A 25,012-nucleotide genomic window follows, 5' to 3' on the forward strand; every position below is an offset into this window, starting at 1 on the left:
TAAAAGGATCTATTAAGAAAAAACTAAGATTGTCTAATTATGTTGTATTTGGACAAGACTTTAATTGTCTAGCCAAACCCAATTTCGAAATGACGATTACCTTTTCACGAGCCCATTTACTTAATCCACTTTAAATTGGACTTAAATAATATAAATTTAGCTCAATAAAAACTTATTTGTAATAAAAAATTTAAAAATATAAAAAATATGAAAAATATAATTTATAGAACTAAAAATTAATTTAAAGTATCAGGAATAGGTTTCCAAAATTAAATTAATTCGTGTTTCGATTATAAAAAAATTTGGTTGATGTAACTTTAAATTGGACTTAAATAATATAAATTTAGCTCAATAAAAACTTATTTGTAATAAAAAATTTAAAAATATAAAAAATATGAAAAATATAATTTATAGAACTAAAAATTAATTTAAAGTATCAGGAATAGGTTTCCAAAATTAAATTAATTCGTGTTTCGATTATAAAAAAATTTGGTTGATGTAATATAAAGTTGGTTAACGGTTACTAAAGAGTTTCTTTATAATTAAATTTAGTTTATAAATTATCTTTTAAATATACTATATATTAAATATTCAATTATTATATGTTACTTGATAAAATAATGTTAACTAATATTAATGGTATATTCAATATTTTGTTTCGGATTACAATTGACTGTTTTAATTAAAGTTTTATGGGTTATTTTATGAAATATGTGAAATATTTATCAAATAGAGTTGAGAAAACACAGTTTATTTATATTATAAAACACTAAAATTAATTTTTATTAATACAAAACATACTAAAATGGACTATCTCATTCCAAACCTAGGTCATAAGAAATATAACTAAACTAATATAACCTTTTCTAGATAAATAGATTATTCTTACTATGCTTATACAAACAACTAAAATAAATAGATTATTCTTACTATGCTTATACAAACAACTAAAATAAATAGATTATTCTTATTATGCATATAAAATAAATAAAATAAATAATGTACACAAACTTAAACATAAAATTAAATACAAAATTAAAAACACATAAGGTATATATAAAATTTATAAATTTAATTAAATAAAACTAATCATACGCTTTAAAAGCGCGGGTTGAAATCTAATGGTTAGTTAAAATTCACACTCTAATACAAAATGTTAAGCTTGAGTATTTTATAACTATAGAATAGCATATGAACTGTATACTTTTTATGTTAGTTGTCTAACCTTCTGAATGGCCAGATTCTCTGTACCTAATATAAAGTACAAACCATAAAAATTCCAGTAGCTAGTGACTACTTCATCGACTAAATTAAAAGGGATTACGTCGATAACCATAAACGTAAGATAATCACACATAATATGTTATAGAAATAATGAGATTAAAAATATACATGCCAGCATTGATATTCCTGGAAAGTAAAACCGCAAAGAGCTTAAAGTTTGTCAGTCACTCCAACAATAAGTTATAATTACTAATTAGCATCAAATGATCATGTTTGGCACATCTTGTATATCAACTTTATTTGATACTATATGGAATTTTTTCTAGCTTTGTCAAGTAATTTTATGTCGTTAATATTTTGAGAAATTTTGCATTGAGTTGGTTGACGAAAAATGAAATCGAAAAAGGCAATGGCTAAATCAAAATAAAATATACAACAACTGAAGAAAAAGAGAAGTGGAATGAATTGATAGAAAGTGCTCTTTTTTTTTTTTTGAAACACTTTCTACTGTTCGGACTTTAAAATCTGACACTAACTGTTGAAGTTAATTAGACTCATGCCGTATCATTTTTTATTAACCAAAATAAAATGAATATACTTTGTAATTATTTGGTCACTGAATCATGTAAGCAAATTGATATTTGAACTACTGTTACCTTCTTATTTCCTTTTTCTTTGGTAGTGGGGATGAAATAATAAAACAACTATTTAAAACAAAATGCTAACCTAAACGCGAAGTTATAAAACGCAAACCCTTATTTTAATCGGATCGTGGGAGTTATAATTTTTACGTTTAAAAAGAAAGTTGATATAGATTAGTTTTTATTTAGTAATGTTCGTTGTTGACATGTTGAAGAGATATATAACTTGATATAAATAATCTTGTTGTTCCATCTGCATGCATATACATAATTTTACATGAAGATTATAATTACATAGACATATATAACCTGTCTAAATAAATACTCTTGTCCATTTTTATTTTCTTGAAAATGTTCGTGTATAATATATAAGCAGGCCGTTACCATTTTTTCATGTTTTATCTTTCGTAAGACCTTTTTAGATAAAGTCGTTAAGGACATGTTTAGCGGCCGACAAACAAAAGGTACAAGAAGAACATGTTTAGCTATTTCTTTCTTTTTTGAAACTGAAAAAATCATAAATTTAGTTCTCAAAAGAAAAAAATCATAAATTTAGTTCTCAAAAGAAAAAAATCATAAATTTAAATGTAAGATCACAAAAAATCAAGATCTACAGGAACACAGGTTTTCAGAGTCGGTGATTGTTAGACTAAATTTTTGTTTTTGTTAGTATAAGTTGTTATTATATATCTATAGATGCCAAACCAAAACAGCGATTATTTTTGAATGATTTATAATATTCACATCTCAGGGAAAATGCATAAAATAGATGTAAAACTATTTTCAGTATAGATTACTTTTTGAAAAAAAATTAAATGCAAATGGTTATTTAAACTTGGTTCGGTATGATGTCAACGTCTGCACAAAACATAACAAAGTATATGTTTTGTAAATTTGGATTTCTTATAACAGACGTTCTAGGTCGAAATTCAGACTCTGCTAATATGGTATATATATATAAAGAAATGAAACCGAAGAAAAAACTCAAATTAAAACTCTGATTTAGTCCAAGTTGGATACACAATATATATATATTATAACATGCACCAGTCATTTTGTTCTGTGTCTAGTATCTGCTTTTAACGGTAACGGCTTACTTACATCATTTAGATTGCTTTGTTATTACTGAATTCATAACCGATGTGTAGATTCTCAAAAATATAAAGTAATAATCTGCCTTTTACGCACACAGCGTGTTCCATAGCATGGTAAGCAAACACCTAACTAAAGCCAAAGAATTTTGATGGTTTTTATACCCCCGCTAAAGGAATTATGATTGCTTTATCAGAAATGAGAGTTGTAATGAGGGAATAATCTAGTCTTTAATCCACTACAAAAGAAAAAGTAAGGAAATGTATATGGGAGTCCTTACAAGAACAACGTTGTGTTATATTTCACCAAAATAAAGTTGCCAATGATGGAATAATTATGAATAGAGTTTGTAGAAAAAAAACATCTGCGTGTGTAATTTTTTTTCATTTGCAAAGGATAGTATAAGTTTTTCATATATTTTTTTGAACAAAAAATATTCCATATTATTACGCAGATCACAAATGAGAATCCAAAGGGTACATAATTACTAATAATTTGTTAGTATCTGCTATATTTTTAGTCTGCCATAGAGAGAGAGGTTGCCACTTTTGGTCAAGGGTTTTCCTTTCCATTTTGAGATGTCCCAGAAATAGATAAAATAGATATTAGTAATATTATTTAATTATATAGCCTGTGATGTGTTATTGCATAATTCACTACTGGAAATTTTAAATTTAGAAGTAGTTTGGATTTAGTTGACTAAAATCGAATAACACAATGGATAAATCAAAATAACTATATGACAACTGAAGAAAGAGAGAAGTAAAAAAATTGATAGAAAGTGCACATTCTGTATTTCTACTTTTCTGACTTTTGGATCTGATACTAGCTACCGAAATTAGATTCATGCCGTATCATTTTCATAAAACCAATGGATCATGTAAGTAAATTGATATTTAAACTACCGTAACCTTGTTATTTGATATCGATTGCAAATCATATAATAAAACAACTAGATTAAAAGAAATGTTTATCTAAACGTGAATTTACAAACGCCAACACCAATTTCATTCGGATCACGAGAATTAGGATTTTTATTTTTAAAGGAAAATTAAGATAAAAAAGTTTTTTTATTTAGTAATATTGTTGGTGAGTAGATCAATAATTTAACATCAATAACTAAACAAATAAAAAGTACAACAAATAAAATAGTACTTACTAAGAAAGCTATATCTTACAAAATTTGATATCAACATATATCTTTCAAAACAAAAGACTATTTGCACCAATCGGTGGGCAGACATCCAGCAGACGCATTGATATGATGATGAACGTGTGGTCACTGAATAGTATCTTTAGTCTTGATGGTCCAATCTGCATGCATATACATAATTTCACATGATTATAATCACATACATATATAACTGTCTAAATATATAGCTCTTGTCCACTTTTTTTTCTTTTCTCTAAGATGTCCGTATATATATATAAGCAGGCCATTACCAATTTCCCATGATTTTTTTAAAAAAAGGAAGAAGAAGAAGAAGAGCATGTTTAGCTATTTATTTCTTAAATTAAAAAAAAACTTAAATTTAAATGTAAGATCACAAAGATCAAAATCCACATGTTTTAAGAGTTGGTGTATTGTTAGACTAAGTTTTAGTTTTAGTTTGTATTAGTTTTCTGGCTATTTATCTATAGATTCCAAACAATAGTAGTGATTCTTTCTGAATGATTTGTATTATTCACATCTCATGAAAGATCCGTAAAATAGATGCAAAACTATTTTCCAGTACATATCTTTGCTAAACTTGGTTGGTATGATGTCATATTCTGCACCAAATATAACAAAGTAATTTGGATTTCTTTTACAGGCGTTTAAGTTTGAAAATGATCAGACTTTGATATAATGGTATATATAAAGAAATGAAACCGAAGAAAAACTCAAATTAATTAAAACTCCTAACTAATTCCAAATTTTATTTAAAAAAGTTATGGATACGCATAATATATTATAACATGTACCAGTCATTTTGTTTACTTACATCATTTAGATTGTTTTGAGATTGTTGAATTCATAACCCCGATGTGTAGATTCTCAAAATATAAACCCGTAAGAATTTGCATATTACGTAGACAAGCGTGTTTCATAACATGGTAAGCAAACACCAAATTTTTTTTTTAAACATGCAAACACCTCATTAAACCCAAAGAATTGTGATTGCTTTGACAGAAAAGAGAGTTGTAATTAGGGAATGATCTAGTCATACCACTACAAAAGAAAAAGGAGCTGTATACGGGAGTCCTTACAAGAATAAGTTGTATTATATTTCACCATAAAGAAGTTGTAAATGACCGAATGATTATGAATCCAGTTCTAGAAAAACATATGCGTGCGTAGGTCTTTTAAAATTTGCAAAGGATTGCATAAGTTTATTTCATATTTTTATGCGGACTACTAATGAGAATCCAAACTGTACATGAGTACTTCTAATTTGTTACTATTATCTACTATATTTCGTCTGCCATGATACAGAGTTCTAATCTATTTAAAACAATTAATTGCACAAAAAAACAATTAAAAATGGAACTCAGTAAACAATAGTTAAGGAGAGAGCGTTGGAAATAATTGCCACTTTTGGTCAAAGGTTTCCCGTTTCCATTTTGGGATGGCCCAGAAATGGATAAAAGAAATATTAGTAATACTATCTTATTTATATCATTATGCTAGCCTGAGTGAGCATGTGCCGTTTTATTGCATAATCAGTTTTGGAATTTTTTTAATTATAATTAGGTAGTCTATATATGGTGTAAACTTACTTTAGTTTAATATATATAACACATAAGTGAGTGAAAGTAACGCATATGTAAAATCATAACTTTCTGGCCACATCCTAACCTCTTAAGAAGTCCTAATTTTGTTTATTAAAAAACATTAAAACGAAATTTTTTTTTTCTTCGAAACTTTGTTTTTCCTTATTCATCACAAATTGTAACTTTGAGTAAATGCAAAACTACATGTATTATAATTTTTTGAAAAGCCACAATTTCAGTATTATAAGTTTGAGTACAAATTCTTACTACTACCAAAATAAATAATTTAAAAGAATGTATTATATTATTATATACTGTCAACATTTCAAACGAACATTTTAAAATTTATCGTCATTGGCCTTCCATTTTTGAGCTATCTATATTGTGTTGAGATACAGGTATAGAATAGACCCTCTTTTGCAAAGTTTCCAACAATTCTTTTCAAAAAAAAAAAAAAAGTTTCCAACAATTCTTTTCCCTTCACTGGACCACACATCTCTTATATTTCTCTATACTGTTTAATCACACTCGGTTTCTATATATTTGGTGGATGGACCATATTAACTATCGTTATAGCAGTACACTAGATAATGCGTCTTTAGTATCTTGCAATTAATATCATGTTCGGATTTGATATAATCTAATATAGAAGAATGTAATATATTATTAGTGTCGACATTCAAACGTACATATTAAATTATGTGCCGTAAAACTTATCCTTAGTCTTGGCCTTCCATTTTCTGGCTATCTATATTGTTTTGATATATGGTTATAGAATAGAGCCTCTTTTTCAAAGTTTCCAACAATGATTTTCCCTTCACTGGACCACACACCTCTTATGTTCTCTACACTGTTTACTCACACTCGTTTTTCAACATTTTTGGTGGGTGGACCATTTAAATATCGTTATAGCACTACAGTAGATAATACGTACATATTTGGTATCTTTCCTAGGTATGCACTCATTTATCCTACACTTGATATTCGAGGATTTTGATATTGGTTCTTCGATAGATAAAATTGATCTTTTGAAATCTTTAGCTTAGAGGCTTCGTCATTTAGTTTGATTAGAGTTTATTCGATCTTATCGATACACTGAATTAACAGAACATAAAAGGAAAACTAACAATTATTGAGCTCCCTACTAAAATAATTAATGCCCCCTCTCAAATGTAAATGTTGCGTCAAGAAGCTATATCAGCTTATTCAAAAAGAACCAAGTACTATATTTATTAGTTAAATCATTCAGTTATAAAGTTATGAATCTTATGATTTATTAACGTTCTTAGATTTTACAATATGAAAATAAAAATAAGTGGAATACAGATGTATTATACGTTAAAAGCTGCTAATTGTATTCACAAAATCTCAGTTAGTTATACAAAATATTGGAATGCTGTATAAACTATCACCTATATAATTTATCTTTATTTCCAACACAAAATCAACCTCATAAATCATAATTAAAGATCCATACCGATGACTATTATTATTTCTCTATGTTTATCACTTTTACCCAAAAATACAAATTGAATTTCTTATAATCATAACAATCTAGCACTATTCCCAAAATAATTTAAAGGGAAACAAAGTTTATGTTTTGTGATATATATCAGTGTTTACAAAGTTCGTGACAAATTATTGGTGCCTTTCATTTAATTTTAACTAGATTCTGACCCGCCCTTAACTAGATTTTAACTAAAGGGCGGGTATATTTTTTGTTTTACATTTTTTTAGTCTTTTCAATTGGTAATTTAAATATAGGTCTAATGGAATAAAGCATAATAAATAATATTCTAAATAATAATAAAGATAAAAGAAATAATAGTTGGACCATACTTTTATCAATGGGTCACACTGCTATTTTAATAGAATATATTTATTTTGTTCGAACTGTACAAATATCAGGTAGTTAAAGTGCGTATCTATGTATATTGCAGTATATCACTCTATATAATAAAGAGAGATAACAAAACATACAACTGTCTGGAGAAATAATAAAGCATGATATATATTTATAATAAAATAAAATAATAAAAGCATGAATGCGGACGTGGTTACCCACGTACGTACATATCGTGAACTTTGTTCGTAGGTTTCCATTTTGGGATGTTCCAAAAAAAGAAAACTCGGGTTTCGAAATACATTCTTATATGGACGTTCTTTTTATTTATTTTAATTTTTCTATCCATATATCTTCCGTAACTTACTTGGAACTTCTTTATATATATATATACATATGGTTGGTCGATGTAACCATCATTTCCATACATTGCACTCTCAACCTCTTCATAGTCGTGAGAATTAAAGAGAAATAACAAGACTAAAGAGAAAGATGATGAACGCTAATGGATCAGAATGGGTATGGGGGTATCTGTGCCTCGTACTTAACCTCGACGATCAGAAATTGTGCTCAAGTACGGTCACCAAAACCACCAAAGCCATAGGTGATCTTCTCTCTTTTCATAGTTTCTCTAATTCTCTCTCTAACAATATATTTGTGCAATTCTCTGTTGTTGAGTTTGTAAGTTATTTGTAGCTTTTCACTTCTTTGCTTCGGTGATAGGCCTCCCTCTCCTTCTTTCCTTTTAGTTATGTAACCAACGTTCTGTTTATTTAATATGAAAGCCTCTTATAAAAAAAACCTATATATTTGTTATTGTGTAGTATTACGCTTGCGGTTTCGTGATAACTTTTTCATTTACCTTATGTAGTCATAAGATGGGTTATATCGTTATGGGTTCTTCTCCTGACTATTGGTGTTGGAGGCTCAACCCCACCGCTCTTAACAATCCAGGTATAGTATACTTTTTAATATTATTCATTGATGCATGTTATTGAAAATTTACTAACAATTTGAATTTTTATTTTCATGAATATGAAAGAGCCCCGACGGCGACATTGTTGACTGCATTCTCAGAGAGAATCAACTGGCATTTCAGCATCCCCTTCTGAAGAACCACAAACTTCAGGTCTTTTTTTTGACTTGTTTTGAAACTGTTTTAGAATATATAGTACACGCCAAAAATGACAATTAAAAGTTTACAAAAAAGAATCACAATTAAAGAAACAAAACTCCATTGTTTCCGGGAAGGCTCAAGTAATTTTGGGTTCTTGTTATAATTTATAAGGCCTCACCTTAATATTTTTTAAGTTACATATGATCTTTTTTTTTTTTCAAACATCCTTCTTTATATAATTTCAAAGACATATTTCCAATTCTTACGCTGTAAATCCCATAGGATCAACTTATTATATTCGGGGAAAAAATCTAGTAATCTTTTTGTGTGTGTTTATAACAATATTAAAGGAACCACCCACACACATACCAAATATGGTCGTAAAAGAAGCGGAAATGGGCTATAAGTGGCAAGTCTGGCACCAAACTGGAACAAGATGTCCCGAGGGATCGATACCAATTCGAAGGGTTATTTCAAAGCATAACGGAACTTCAAGCTCCAGCATCAGTGAGAGGACTAAAAGTCACGAGGTACGTAGCTTTTTTTTTTGTGCGCCTTAGTTTCTTTTTTTTGTAACTGTGTGCGTCTTAGTTAACTATTAATAATAAGTAATAACAGTTACAATTTAATCACGAATAATATTTAATTACAAAGTGAACTATGTAAGATAATATATATACACCATAATATCTGAAGTTCCGAACCAAGAATGAAATTATTTAAAATTTTATATTATTGTTTAAATATATAGAAATATACAACTATAATACTGAAAACCTATGATATACATACATTTATAATATTGAGAACTTTTAATAATAACTCAATTAATTATTAAAATATACTATAGAGATTACAAAAAAAATAAATGTATAGTGAAACGAATTAGTTTAAGGTTATGGTCTGAAAGGGCGTGGTTCAAATTTCACTATCATCCTTTATTAAACAAAAAACGTACAGGTTTGACCAAAAAAAAATGAAAAGGAAGTACAGTGAACAGAAGGCATAGTCACTTCTTAGAACCCTATTTCTTCATAAATAATAAACCAACCATGGTAACAAATCGAGCCTAATTACATAATAGAAGCCCATAAGAAAAATACAAAGAGGGCCGCAGCTCACAGAGTTTTACTTTTATAATTTAATTGTTTTTAATATTTACTATAGTTTTTAAAGTCCAAAACCTAACGTAATATAAAATGCAGTCATAGAAGGTGTTGGATTTTCAAACCCGAAAACCGTGACTATACTGAAAAAATCGAATGCATAAAAATATTTTACATTTTCTAATACATGTATAGTTTTTATCAGTATGTAATAGGTAGTATGGAAAACAAACCAAAAATCTACGGAACACAGGTGACGATGAACGTGTGGCATCCCGTAATAGAAGGCTTTAATGAATTCAGTCTGGGGCAAATCTGGCTAACATCAGGTTCTTACAATGATAGTGACCTAAACAGTATAGAGGCTGGTTGGCAGGTATGTTTAATTAAAACAAACAATATAACTACCAATTATTTATAGTCTAAATTTGTTCTAGTCTATTATCTAACCTGTATTTTTTTATTCTTACTAAACAGGTTTATCCAGACTTTTACAATGACTCCCAGGCCAGACTGTTCATTTTTTGGACCGTAAGTTTAATTTGGTTCGATTTCATTTTCCTATATCATAAGTATTTTTTAAAAGTATTAACTAGTTGCTTCGTAAATTTTAAAATATGATTTGAGCCATGATAACAAGAATTGAAAAGTTCATCAATCAAAATGCATATATTTAAATGTTTAGTTGTTTTTATGTCGTAGACGGACGCGTACAACTTGACCGGAGGTTACAATCTTCGTACTGGCGGTTTCGTACAAACTAGTAAAGAAATTATGGTGGAAGGTGCAATATCGCAAACTTCTATCTTTGGAGGCGATCAAGTCGATTTAACAATCAGAATATGGAAGGTCCAATCTCTTTTTATAAATGTCGTTTTATTGTATATATTTAATTTCAGTGTTTCAAAAATAGTATATTACTAGATTAAGATCCGGGATAAATATTATATATAAAAATTATTTTATGTATTATTTGGTCTAACATATTATGAAATAATAAATATATATTGAATAATTAAAAATCAGTAACTATTACATATATAATTAAATTGGTGCGAACGTATAAATCAATTTTATCAATCCAAACAATTTTTAAAAAATTTTGATAGGATATGTAATTAAATTTAAATGATATTAACATACATAGTATATTTTTAATATTAATGTCTATTAAATGATGCTTTCTACTCATATGTTTTTTTGATCATGTGTATCTTTAATAGCAAAAACTTTAAATTATTGATAACAAAATTTTCATTGTGCGATTAATAATTTTAGTAATTTATAATTTAATAAAATTTATCAATGTTAGTTCAAAACTTTTATCAAAAAAATTATTCAAAGTAAATTTTGAAATTAAAATATTTATTTATTCAATATGGTTTATAGTTTAATTTAGAAAGATATATATACATATATATTTTAAATCTTAATGATTAATTAAATTAAACTTTTATTTATATGATTTTGTAATCATTTGTATTTTGTCATAACAAAAATTTTAAACCATGGATCGCAAAATTTGAATGTGAGACTTTTAACAGTTTTAGTAATTTATAGTCGTTTTTTAAAATTCAAAATATAACATATAAAGAAAAATCTAAATTTTTATAATATGGTTATTGTGATTTTTTTAAATTATTTTAATAGTTTAAAACTAAATAAATTTGATAGAAGATACATTTTTTTTTATCAGATCTTTATTATTCAAAATCATTAATTGTCATATATACTTTAGCCACATTAGGCAATTCCGTAATCTTTATTTAAGGAAATAATAAATGATATTAATAATGAATTTATGATTAGTTTAATAAAAAGCTTATTATATAATTAGATGGACCAACATATTTCTCTAATAATTCTAAGAATCATCCTAGTGATGCCACGTAGCTACAAAAATAAGTTGTAATGTTTCACAAATAATATATAGTGGATTTATTTTCTAACCAATAAATAAACAAATAACATGCAGGATACAAAATCTAAGAGCTGGTGGCTAGGCATCATAATTGGCCACAATGTACTCGAGCCGGTGGGATACTGGCCGGCCTCTCTTTTTACCATCCAAACCGATTACGCGGAGACGGTACAGTGGGGCGGCGAGATCACTAATAAAAACGAATATGGGCGGCACACCGAAACCCAAATGGGGTCGGGGTATTTTCCTGATAGTGGAAGGGGGAAAGTTGCCTATATGAGCAACCTACAAATTGCGTTAACTGAAAGTGAGTTCCAACCGCTCCAGGATCTTTTCGTAGGAGCAACTCACCCCGAGTACTACCGAGGCAAAAAGTTGAACGACACATGTTTTTACTATGGGGGCCCACAGCAGCTTAACTCAAAAGCGGCTCATCGTATGCTGGACTACACTATTCTGTATTTTACTTTCGGCCTTTTTTTGCTCTTTTAGTTTTTTTTTTTTGAATCTCGGCAGTGTTTTGATTTGGAACGGTTTTCTAACCGAAGACAGTTTAAACATTATATAACTACCGTGTTTATCAATTAATGCGTGGTAACAACAATTGGCATACTTGACCACTTCATTTCTTCTACTACGTATTGTATCAAACCTTATTTATCAACAACGTTATCCAGTTACTTTAGATCCCTGTTCGAAACTACGCTAGGCGTTAGTCGGGCGGCAACCCTGGACCTAGCGAGTTACCACAAAATCGGGGATTAAGCGGAAATTAATCGGGGCTTAGTTTTTGTACTTATATTATATTTATACCGTATATATACTAATATGTGCGCGATAGAACATACGATTCGATGTATCCTAGTGGCCGAGACCCTGATTCCAATCAACCCGACTTCGACTCCCGGCCGTGTACTTTATTTATTTTCGATTATTAATCAAGTTGTACAAAAGTCCCACATCGGCCAGTGAGAAGAAAAGAAGTGAAATTGTGACCTTATGACCTTATATATATATACCCCTTCGTGCATGAGACTTAGTAAAGTATATATGGGCTTCTTAGTAAGCCCTAAAAATATATTCATAGTTTAACGTTTTTTATATGGGCCGATTAATCGTTTAATTAGGCCGATTAATCGGTATATGGGCCGATTAACAGGTCAGCGATTTTTTGGTCCGAATAGGGTAAAATCACGGCGGTTATGAACCGATCAGCGATTAGGCGGCCGCCTAGACGGCTAGGCGGCCGCGTTTTCGAACAGGGCTTTAGATTAGTCAATTTTTTCCTTGGTACCCTACTTATTAGGGCCTACTACTTATAGGATAATATAGCAAAAAATACACGCCAGGCTTATGATGCAGTCATGCAGACCATGAGACGTGAGTAGTGGACAATGGACTAAAAACACCGCTCATTATTCATGCAAGTACATGTTGACCATAACTTATATGGTTTATAAATATGAAAAGTGCTACAACAATGCGGATATTTGCTTGTTATACATGCAATTGTCTTGAATCTTCTTGTTATGCTGGGTATGAAGATTTTGCAAGTTCTGTGTATCCTTGTCATACATTTTTCCCAGACTTAGGAATTCCCAAACGATGGTTATTACTTATTCACAACAAGTTCAGCCAATTAGGAACAAAACTGGTATTACCATGCTAAATTTGGTGACCTAGTAACTTAAAATTGCAGTGACCTTTGAGAATAGAACAAACTAGTGTAAGCCCCGTGCTACGCACGGAAATAATTTTTCTTGCAAAAAAAACTGATTAGTTAAATATATAAACTGTTAAAAAACTATATATTACACACATCATTTACATATATAAAACGTAGCAAAACAAAATAAAAATAAACATAAATATTACTTTCGATCGTTTTAAGTTCAATACTGATATAAATTACTTTGTCCAAGGCAAATACTAATTTGAAGCTTTCTTAACTACATTTTTTCTTGCTCTTAGGATTTTCTTGTATTTTCTCTAATTCCTAACATGTTTATGAGCAATTTATGTCCTTTCCTTCTTGTTTCCAGTAATTCAATCTAGTGCTTCATTAAAAATCTCCCTGTACACAATTTTACAAATCAAAGGTCAGAAAAACAATTGTACAAATACAATCAAAACAATAAGACCTTAAAAAAAAATCAGCATGTAACACGTAATTTAAACTACTTTACACATTAGTTTGAGAATATGTGATCTTTACTACCAAAGTATGCTGCTATAATTTTAAATTCTTACTGACAAATGATAAATTATACACCAGATATGATTGAGACATCAAACATCAAACATCAAACATCCATTAAAAACTCGAATCAAAATGGCTTTATGAAAGAAATCTGTTCTTAGTTGACACATATCAAAGCATATTCTTAATTGACACTTACATTGACAAGAAATCTGATCTAGGGAATTAGGGATTCCATTCAAAGGTTGTTTGCAGCTCCATGTTAGAAGAACGACATGATTCTTTAAGAGCTCAACTGCCAACATAGTGCCTGAAAATATGTTAGAAATGTTCTAAGTATGACAAAAATTCTCCCCGATAAATATCCCTCTTTTGAACGTTATGGGCCTTGAAACATTACCTTTCTCACTGTATATTATCTTTCCAGCTTTAGTGAAGATGAACCATAGGAACACATATAGTTGCAGAACAGAGACAAAATCTATCTCAACCACAACATGCACATTGTAGTTAATAATGACTCGGGATGATTAAGTAAAAACCAAAACATATAGCAAGATCCAAAATGGCATTAAAAATTGTAAAAAAGATATACATGCTTACGTATCTTGTACCTCTATTGCTCCTCAAATCTTCCTGATGGAATCCTCCTAATATGACAAACCACACCTAAATATAAGACATACAATACAACTATGTACTTTTCAGATTTAAAGTTGGAACAGAACACCTAAATAAATACGAACATATATATCCTATAAGTGTATTTTTAATCGCATATTGTTTTGATATACAAAAATTAAATACACTTCCGGAATGGATTTAACAATGACTTCATAGTTCATATCAGGTTATAACCTGGTTTTATATTAAAAATAAAACATAACTAAAGCTCTATTTTTCATGAGGCTGCTGTAGACAAAGCATGAAGGATCAATTGTCAAGCAGTGTAAAGTATTTTTCTATTCAAAATAAATTTTACTTGTTAGAACATGGTTTGAGATCCATATGTATAGTGCTAATTTCATAACTCACCTGAACATTATAAGTTGAATATCTGAAAACGTTCAAGCTTTTCTCCTTAGATTCTTATAGAACGGAAACTTAAGTATAAGTTTTGATATGTTTCGTGCAAAAAAGGGTCACGTACATTTAGGATGAAAATATGTATAGAAGATTGAATTGAGATGAAAAAGAGACGTGTCTAAACCTCTACAACTGCAATTACCTAGAATCCATGAATAGAAGAAAAAGTTACATAAGAGAAGGTAGGCGAAAGATGAAGTTCATGGTGAGTTTTATAATAGAAGGAGCCGGAACGGTTTTAGAGATCGTGAAATCAATTGGTTTTGGATGAGAAAAACTCGGGATTTTAAAGTGAATAATTTATGCTAATTTTGAATTAGGGTTTTTAAATGGAACGAAAATAGAAATATAAGAGATCGTGGATGAAGAAGAAAAATAGTAGGTAGTTATTATATTTGTTCTAGGCGTTTTGTAGTTTTGATTGATTTATTTTTTAAAAAATTAAATATTAATTACGTGGTAGATTTTGATTCGCTAGGCGACTTGCGATTTAGTATATAAGGGATAATATGAAAGACCGATAGTTTGCAATGACAAATGAGAATAAACAAATAATTGGTTTGGTTAATTGTCGATGTAGAAAATTTTTACATTGAAGGATTGATTGGTATTCAGGTTCAAATCTACAAATGTTGTGTTTATGGATGGTAGCTGATTTTGGCTGTTTACAAGAATCAAATAAATGTTTTTACGGCTTATTAAAGTCTTCAAACTTTAAAATGTGTTGCTTCAAACTTTTGTGGTAACGGACGGGTCTTTTTCTTCTCTCTTTTTGGTCGTGAGTATATTGATATAATAAAATACTAGATATTAACGCGCCTGCGCGGATGTATTTTATGTCACTATTTATTTTTTATGTCACTATTTAGGGTTTGACAAAAAACTCGAATTCGAAGAACCGAACCAACCCCAATCCAAAAAAGTAGTACCAAATCCAGATCAAATAATTTTGGTATTTGAAGAACTTAAAACTAATCCGATCCAAAAACAGCCATAATATATATGGTATTTTAAGTTCGTTTAAATACTTGAAAATATATACAAATAATCAAACGTAAATATCTAAAATAGTTAAAATATACTCAAAACTCCAAAAATACTTAATTAATTATTAATTCTCTATCCAAATATTTAAACCAAACCAATTTATATGTTAAGTTAGGTACTCTTACATATGTTATTCAAATTTATATGTAATGTATTCTATTGTTTAAAGATTTTTTAAAATTAAAGAATATAATAAATTTTAAATTTTTTAAAATAATTTAAATTGGTTATCCAAATCTGAACCGAATCCTCAAAGATCTGAACTAAACACACTTCTTACATTTTAAGTTGATATAATGTTCTCTAGTGGACATTAAACAAATTATGACATAAAAACCTTATTTTTTTCCTCAAATACATTCTTGAAAAAAGTGAACAATATTGTTTTCACAGTTAAATTATTTTGACTTTTATCTTCCATATGGTTTTGAAAGCTTTCAAATCAACCATCGATTTGATACATGTCATTTTAATGTTTTTAGTCATATACTTAAGGAAAACTTACATTTTTGTAATTTAAAGTCGTTTAAAAAAAAATCAAAATATAACATATAAGAAAATTCTAACATATAAGAAAAATATACCATATAAGATGTCCTCATTTTTGTATTTTAAAGTCATTTAAAAAAAAATATATAACATATAAGGTTTGCTCATTTTTGTAATTTTAAAGTCATTTAAAAAAATTCAAAATATAACATATAAGAAAAAATCTAATTTTTTATTATATGGTTAATGTGATTGTTTAATTTTTTAATAATATAAATTTAAACAAAAATGAAGAAGGGTGCAAAAATTATTATCAAATCTTTATTATTCATAATCATTAATTGTCATATATATGTCAATCATATTAGGTAATTCCGTAGCTTTTATTTAAGGAAAGAATACACACTTCCTATATTTTAGGTTAATATAATGTTCTCTAGTGTTATATAATTATGGAATAATGTGACACCATTAGATTAAACTATACTTTATATTAGATGCTCTAGAATTCTTTGAAATTAAATTTAGAAGGCATTTAGAGTGCCACCTAATATTTGGGGTTTTTTTTAATTAATCCAAAATTAAGGTTCTAATTTTTCAAATGATTCTCAATTAATATATAGGGGATTTACTTTGGGTATACTTGATGATATTACCATAATTCGAATTAATATATAGGGGATTTACTTTGGGTATACTTGATGATATTACCAGAATTCGATTCTGTACAAAAGCTTCAACACTAACAATTTGCTTATTCAGATACAGACGAAACTATAAACATCAAAAAAAAATTCATGACTTTATTTAATAATATTAAGGTAAATTTGTAAACAGTTGGGTATAAAAATAGCATCTTTTGAATAAACTTTTCTTAACAAAATTCCAATATTTTAATAAAACTCGAAAAAAGCAACAATATAGGATCTTAAATGGTATATTGCTTTATTTTTCGAGCTTAACACATTAAAATTTCAACTCAACGATTTCGAGAATGAAATCTAGAGAGATCTTATTTAATTCCAAAGCTTCAGTTTTTCTAAATAACTTAAAGGGGATTTGCAAAGCATATTATGACTTTTGATACCTACTTATCCTCTCCTTACTCTCCTGTATATACTAACGTATTCAGAAGCAGTGACCACCACTATCAAGAGCATCTTTAACAGAAAATGAAGCCTAAAGTAACCTGGAAGCAATTCATCGCAACTTTTGGTGAAACATTTGAGATTATTTTCGCAGACGAAAAGGTAAGAACAAATCGCTTTTCTATAAAGCTAATATTAATTCTATCTTAGACAAAAAGGTAGAACAACCTCTTTTACTTATTTTTTTTAACTGTGTTTGAATTAATTTATACTATTAAAGCAGAATTCTGTCGGTACTTTTTAGAATTATTTACAAGAAATGTCACTGTTTATTTTTGGAATTCTTTTAAATTAAATACACCAAATAAATACAATCTATACTACCTAATTATATATCGTCTGTTATTACTAAAATCTAGTATATTAGAGCATCATTGACCGTATAACCCTTATGGGTTTCTTAAAAAAAAAATTTTGTCTGATTATAAAAAAAAAGATTTAAAAGCCCACCAATTGCGGGCCATTATGTATCGGTGGGGCCCGTAAATAATACAAAAAAATCCACCACAATAGATCTTTATCTCACACCTTGTCACCCGTTTTATAATTTTGGTGAGACCCACACACTAATTTTGGTAAAGAAACCTCGTTAACAAACCCCGATAATCATGACCTTAAGCTTCTCTCTCTTTTTTTCTCACTTCATGTTGTTAAAAAAATTAAGTTTATCTCTCTTTGATCAAAAAGAAAAGCTTCTCCCTCTCTCATCTCTAGCCAAAGCTTTGTTTGTTTTGCTTACTTCTGATATGAAGCTTGTATTGTTTATATGTTTTTTTCTCCATCGATAAGAATCTCATCTCTTAAAATTCTAATTTCGGTATTGTTTGAACCGAAAATGGTGTGTTTGTCGGATTCATACAATGAAGAATTTAAGAAATAGATTTCTTAAATTCTTGAGGCTAAAGAGAAATCAACATAGAAATCAAATGGAAAAAGAACATCAAAAAGAATTTATTGATTAAAGATTATATTACATGTATGATTACAAGTGTAAATAAATCTAAGAATCAATAAACTCTTTGTATGAAGTGTTTAATATGTCAAAATGGGAGGAGAGAGATCTTTTCTCATAAGGAAGTAACTCCTTATTTATAGAAAGATGAAGCCTCGGGCTTCCTAGTAATATGGGTCTAGTTCAATGTCTAATGGGTCTTGAGGAGGATGTAAATCCATCCCCAACAGTAAGTCCCCCCAAGTTCGTTGAGAGAGATGGAATCGATCTCTGCGAAGTTTACGAATAGGGTTTATTAGACAATGAACTAGACATACTCATGCCTATGACGGTTTAGGCGAGTTTATTTCGAACTTGTGCCTAGTAAAAAGCGATTTTGCTTTAAACTCATGCTTAGCGAAAGACGAGTTTACTTGACTCATGCTAAGACAAAGGCGAGTTTACTGAGAACTCGTGCCTAGTAGAAGGAGAGCTTCTGTAAACTCATGCCTAGCCAAAGTTGAGTTTTTGTAAACTCGTATCTAACAATAAGCGAGTCGACCGCAAACTCGTGCCTAATAAAAAGCAAGTTCAATTTAAACTCGTGCCTAAAATACAAGTTTACCGAACTATTGCCGACCCGAAGTCTCGTGTTGAGATCGTGTGTGCCGAGCAAGTTGTTGGCTTGTATGTTCGTCAGGCTGCGATGACGTTCATTTGTGAGGTCGGGCTCGGGCTCATCGGTGTTGATGGAGCATAAAGAAGCACAATGTTTGATGAGTGCATCATTCACAAGAACGAGACGCCGTCGACCCTGTGAAACAAATGACGAGGTGATGAGGGGATGAGGTGGTTGGCTCATCATCTCCGCTCTCGCCGGAATCAAACTGAATGTATCAAGACTGAATCATGGTCGCCGAGATCGAGTCACCAAAGAGATAATCTTCACAAATAAAATTTAAACCCCATTAATAATTAGACCTTGCAACTCACAAAAAAAAATGTAAGAGTTGATATGCTTTATGACTTGATACTCGGGCTAGCATATTTATTTTTCCTTGCTGCTAGCATATTAATTTTTCCTAGCAAGGGACAAGGGTTTACGTATGACTACCATAATCCATTAACTTTCCCAATAATTTTAATAAAGCAATTAGCTGCCAAACTATCAATAGACGTGCATTTTGACGTTTTAAAGAAGGTGGTCTAATGATAATAATTAGTTAATATTGGGAAAACTTATCTCAATGTATTGCTCTTGTCTGAGCTGAGATGGTGGTGAGCTCTGCCTCAATGGATCGTTCTTGTCTGAGCTGAGATGGTGGTAAGCTCTGTGTTCCACAGAACAAGTCGGCAAAGAGAAGCAAGAGCTTTTAATGGAGGTGTGATGACTGATGTCATTTCGTCAGATTCTTTGCTGTTCGAGAAGCCAAGCTTAACGGCGGGTTGGAATGCGTTTTGCGCGGTGAACAATCTTGTGAAGCCGAGTGGAAACATAACATGGCAGTATTAAGCTGGAGCACGCCTTGTAAGGTGTTGCAGTCTTCACTCTCGCAAAGCGAGTCATGGCGAGAAGAAGCTGTTGACTTTGGAGCTCAATTTAGTAAGAATAAAGCTTTGAAAAACAGAGCTCAAGTCGTCAATAAGTTGTCCTTGATGGGGCTTGAAGGATCAAGTCTTTGCCGTGTCTCGTGTCTGAACAACAGCTTGGAGACCAAAGGTATGAGCGAAGCAGTTGCTCATCTGACCAGACAAGAACTCGATCCAACAACGCAGTGAAGAACATGTGTTTCTCAAGGCAGATCAAGTGGTTGCTCATCCGATCAGAAGTTGATGAGGAGGAAGATGATTCAGTGGAAGCCGAGCCAGATAAGTTTCTGTTTGCTATTTGCTTGTCTGGAGCTGGAGCTGCGTATGAATTACGTCGCTGCGAACAGAGAGGTAGTGAAAGCTGAGGAGATCGCGGGAGCCGTAAGATCTCTGACGGACGGTGAGGATACGCCGGGGAAGAGAATGAAGGAGATGGCGGAAGCTGCGAGGATGGCTCGTCTTCACGGCGGCGACGTTTGAGATCGTGTGTCTGATGTCGTTCTCTGGGATTACGAACATGAACTGCCATTGTTGCTTCATGTTATTATCAGCCCACCAAGTGCTCGATGAAAGTCCCACCCGAAGAAAGCAAAGCTTTCATGAGAAAGCTTCATCCTTTAGCTTCACCTAGTGCTCGATGAACTGCTTCTGCCGGGATCGGATCTTCTGAGGATGATATGCCCAAACTGTCGAGATCAACCCAAGAACGCCGATATCAAGTTCTGTCGAGGACTGTCGCGTTATCAAAGCCGAGAACGTGAGTCTCGAACAGCTTCTCCTATCTTGTGATGAACAAACCGGAACGTGAGTCTCGAACAGCTTCTCCTATCTTGTGATGAACAAACTGGAACTGACGAGTATCCACGGTAAGAAACAAGACGACATCGTTGGTTCATTCTCTCTCTTTTTTTTTTTTTTTTTTTTTTTTTTTATCCTAGATCTAGGGTTTCCCAAGTTTGATATGCTATCAAGATTGTTCTCTTTGGCACCCTCCTTCTGGCGCCAACTGTTTGAACCGAAAATGGTGTGTTTGTCGGATTCATACAATGAAGAATTTAAGAAATAGATTTCTTAGATTCTTGAGGTTAAAGAGAAATCAACATAGAAATCAAATGGAAAAAGAACATCAAAAAGAATTTATTGATTAAAGATTATATTACATGTATGATTACAAGTGTAAATAAATCTAAGAATCAATAAACTCTTTGTATGAAGTGTTTAATATGTCAAAATGGGAGGAGAGAGATCCTTTCTCATAAGAAAGTAACTCCTTATTTATAGAAAGATGAAGCCTAGGGCTTCCTAGTAATATGGGTCTAGTTCAATGTCTAATGGGTCTTGAGGAGGATCAACGGGTATCAGCTTCTTCACTGTACGAGAACAGATTCCTATATTTTGTGCTTTATTTATTTTTCTTTCTATAGGTGATGAAGTATAATCTCGGTTTCCAGCGTTTTAATCTCTTTGTCTCTGCCAGTCCCTAAGTGGGCCTTTAAGATAGGCTATTGGCGAAGCTTCCCTTGTGGTGGTTGTATTGAGTTGTGGAAAGCTCACTACAAGTTGTTTTGGTCTTTTCCTATGTTTCACCACGAGATGAAGATTCAACTGGTTAGGCTCGAGACTTCCAGGGAAGTAGCCGGTGTTGGTGTGATATAACAAACTAAGTCTCATATCGAAGAATTAGATAAAATAGTGTCTAATATATTAAGAAATGTCCAATTCTAATTAGTACGAGATGTTTTGGGAAGGAAACCAAATTAGTGGCTACCTTAAATTTAGGAAATCTTTATGAATGAGTTCACATATGGTGGATATGCAGATTTTAATTTAAACTAGATTTTGATCCGCGCTAAAACGCGGGATAATATTTTGGTAAAAACTTTATATAATCGTATTTTTCTTTATTGAAAATAGGTCTAAGCATAATATCCGTAACCCAAAGTCCGTATCGAACTTAAACCAAAAAAACCGATCCATACCCAATACGAAATGTAAGAAATCCCAGAATTGGTCTTGTGGGATGGTACATCATATATCTGAACCCGAAGTGTTATTAGCCGAACCCGAACGGACAACCCAAAAAAACAAAAAAAAAACCATAAAAAATCCAATAAACGATATGAAAGTCTAAATTAATCACAAATATAAATACTTGAAACATAAATATATACTTCAAATATTTAGTTCTATATTTATTATGAAATTATATCAAAAAAGGTATTTAAATTTTCAATAAGTGCCTTAAATATCCAATTCTATATAAATAAGTTTATTTCTTATGTTTTGCTTTAAAATTTTGGAATTAACTTCGGATTCAGATATATCCGAAACGAACTAATATAACCTGAATTGGAACAATATATAGTTACTTTATGAATTTTATGATGTGATACAAATTAGAAGCAAAGCCAGTGTGTTATATCCAAACCCGATCCATACTTATAAATTTACCAGAATGAGACATAGGATGTAATATAAGTTTGAACCAAAATTTCAAATACCCAACCCGTACCCAACGGGTACATGAAGGTCCGAGCCTAACATAAAGTATATTTTATGTTTTGTTCAGTTAGTTTTATATTTGATAAATATTGTTTATGTTTGTTGGAACAACCCCTAAAACTATGCTCATAAAAAAATATCAATAATAACATGTTCCACCATATCATTAAATATTAATAACTATTATTATTTATATATATATATATATATATATCTAATTTTAATACTCTATCTATAAGAATTATATTATTATGTATTTGGTCTGAGTTTTAAATAATTTGTTTCTTGCATTTGAATTAAAGTACAATTGTATATATGAGTTAGTAGGCATATATAATTCTTTTTATATTAATAAATAAAATATAATTGATTATTTACTTAAAAGTAGTGTTAATATAAATTGAATTCGTTATTTAAAAAACAATAGATTAGTTATTTCATTCCTTAATTTTAGGTTAGGGTATACATATATTTAATAATAATTAAATTTGATATAAGTAAAAATAATAGTAAAGCTTGTTAAATGTAATTGTCCAACCTAGATTATTTGTAAGTAGATAAAAAAATAGAACCCTAAATTAATAGATTAAATTCTAAAATAAATAGAACTTATAGTATTGTTTTGATTATGTAAATATTTTTTAAGAAACTTTCATTATCGACACTTTTATATCTTGAAAAAAGTGAAAGTGTCTTACTAACATAGTATGATAAATAATTTGTAAATATGTTTCGTGATGCTATATTCCTTTATGATATAAATACAATTTAGTGTATATAAATATTTTTAAACATATTAATCATTCTCTGTAAATATAAGATCAATAGTATATATTATATATTAATAAAGTTTAGAAAATAGCTCTCGATCTTGCATATTCCTAGATACACAAGTGCAGTTTTGTGAATATAAATATCTTTTATACATATATCAATTGTAGTTACTATATTTAATTAGTATACTAATAAACTTCAGCAGATATAGGGTAGTTACTAACAAAAATATTGGAAATAAAAATAGGTCCAAAAGTTAAGTATGTTACATTTATCTTTAGTGAGATATGAATAGGTTCAAAAGTTAATGACAACATTTTTAAGTAGATAAAAATTAGAACTCTGTTTTAATAGATTAGATTGGTCGACAATATTTACGTAATACTTTAATACATACGATTTATTGTGTGTCTTCTACTTTGGAAAGTGTAAATATTGTTCACATATTTGACCAGATTTTTGGGATATCAGTTAATATCTTGGGTTAATCTGGAAAATATATCGCATGTGATATCAACAACAGACCGTATCATTTATTAAACAGTATGATTTTTCGGATCAAATAATAGATATTGGGCTTCGGAAATCTTGGCCAAACCATTAAGTAGAAACAATTGCAGTAGCATAGAAAGGTAAATATTAAGCAAGATTAAGGGTGAAATTATATTTGTACTTCAGTTTTAATAGATTAGATTTGATTGGTTGATGATTTTTCATTTTTCATTTATTTAATTAAAGTTTTTAAAATGAAACTATTTATAGAATTACCTAATCTAATTTATATTTCCAAATATACAATTAAACATCTTAAATATATATGAATTAACATAATTTGTTTATAGAAATAATTAAATATTTAGATTACATTATATAAATTGATAAGATACATATAAATACATATGATACTGTAGAAACAATTATAAAAACAGTTTTTATTATGTTTATATTAGTAGAGAATAAAATAAATCATAGATCTTAGAAAACTAATTAATCTAAACTTAATAATATTAATTAAATCCACTCATTCACTATATATATATATATAATATAAAAATGTGTCAAATGAATGCACAACAGTCAAGTATATAATTCTAAAAAATTTCAATCATTTTTTAATGACAATGTGATATCATATATGCGTTATCACTTTTAGAAATGATTAAAATATTTTTATATTTTAAAACATAAAAATTATATGATAAGTTATTTAAACGTATATTAATCAAGAAATTTTTTATTTAATTCATCTATTAATATAAACAGATGAATTAACATTATTATATGGTAAGTCATTTGTAATTATATTATTTGGTAATTCATTTAATTTATTATATGGTAAGTCATTTAATTATATTAATCAAAGTATTTTTCACATGATTTTTCTAGAGTTAATACTCTATTAATATAATTCATATAGCTTGGATTATAATAAAATTAACATGATTATTTTTAATAGGAAAAAAAACAGACATAAATAAAGAAAAACATGAAGGAGGAATAATAAAATATGTTTGTTGTGTTCTTGGTATTTTTATATTCTTATGTAT

General features: G+C 29.6%; 2 protein-coding genes across 2 annotated transcripts; one reads left to right on the forward strand and one right to left on the reverse strand.

Annotated features, from left to right (window-relative positions):
* Window positions 1-7,990: 7,990 nt before the first annotated feature.
* Window positions 7,991-12,332, forward strand: LOC125593291. The gene is made up of 8 exons (XM_048769715.1): window positions 7,991-8,158; window positions 8,426-8,508; window positions 8,597-8,683; window positions 9,022-9,201; window positions 9,983-10,153; window positions 10,255-10,308; window positions 10,480-10,626; window positions 11,753-12,332. Exons 1-8 carry the CDS (start codon window positions 8,047-8,049, stop codon window positions 12,188-12,190), a joined length of 1,272 nt encoding a protein of 423 aa, XP_048625672.1. The 5' UTR covers window positions 7,991-8,046; the 3' UTR covers window positions 12,191-12,332.
* Window positions 12,333-13,487: 1,155 nt separating this feature from the next.
* On the reverse strand, window positions 13,488-20,790 carry LOC111204121. Its single transcript, XM_048769716.1, has 5 exons — window positions 19,225-20,790; window positions 14,513-14,567; window positions 14,299-14,379; window positions 14,098-14,208; window positions 13,488-13,772 (listed from the first exon to the last, which is right to left on the reverse strand). Exons 1-5 carry the CDS (start codon window positions 19,462-19,464, stop codon window positions 13,750-13,752), a joined length of 510 nt encoding a protein of 169 aa, XP_048625673.1. The 5' UTR covers window positions 19,465-20,790; the 3' UTR covers window positions 13,488-13,749.
* Between the last annotated feature and the right edge of the window lie 4,222 nt (window positions 20,791-25,012).

The sequence above is a fragment of the Brassica napus genome, chromosome C9 (assembly GCF_020379485.1).
Source record: "Brassica napus cultivar Da-Ae chromosome C9, Da-Ae, whole genome shotgun sequence".
In the NCBI taxonomy this organism is placed as follows: Eukaryota; Viridiplantae; Streptophyta; class Magnoliopsida; order Brassicales; family Brassicaceae; genus Brassica; species Brassica napus.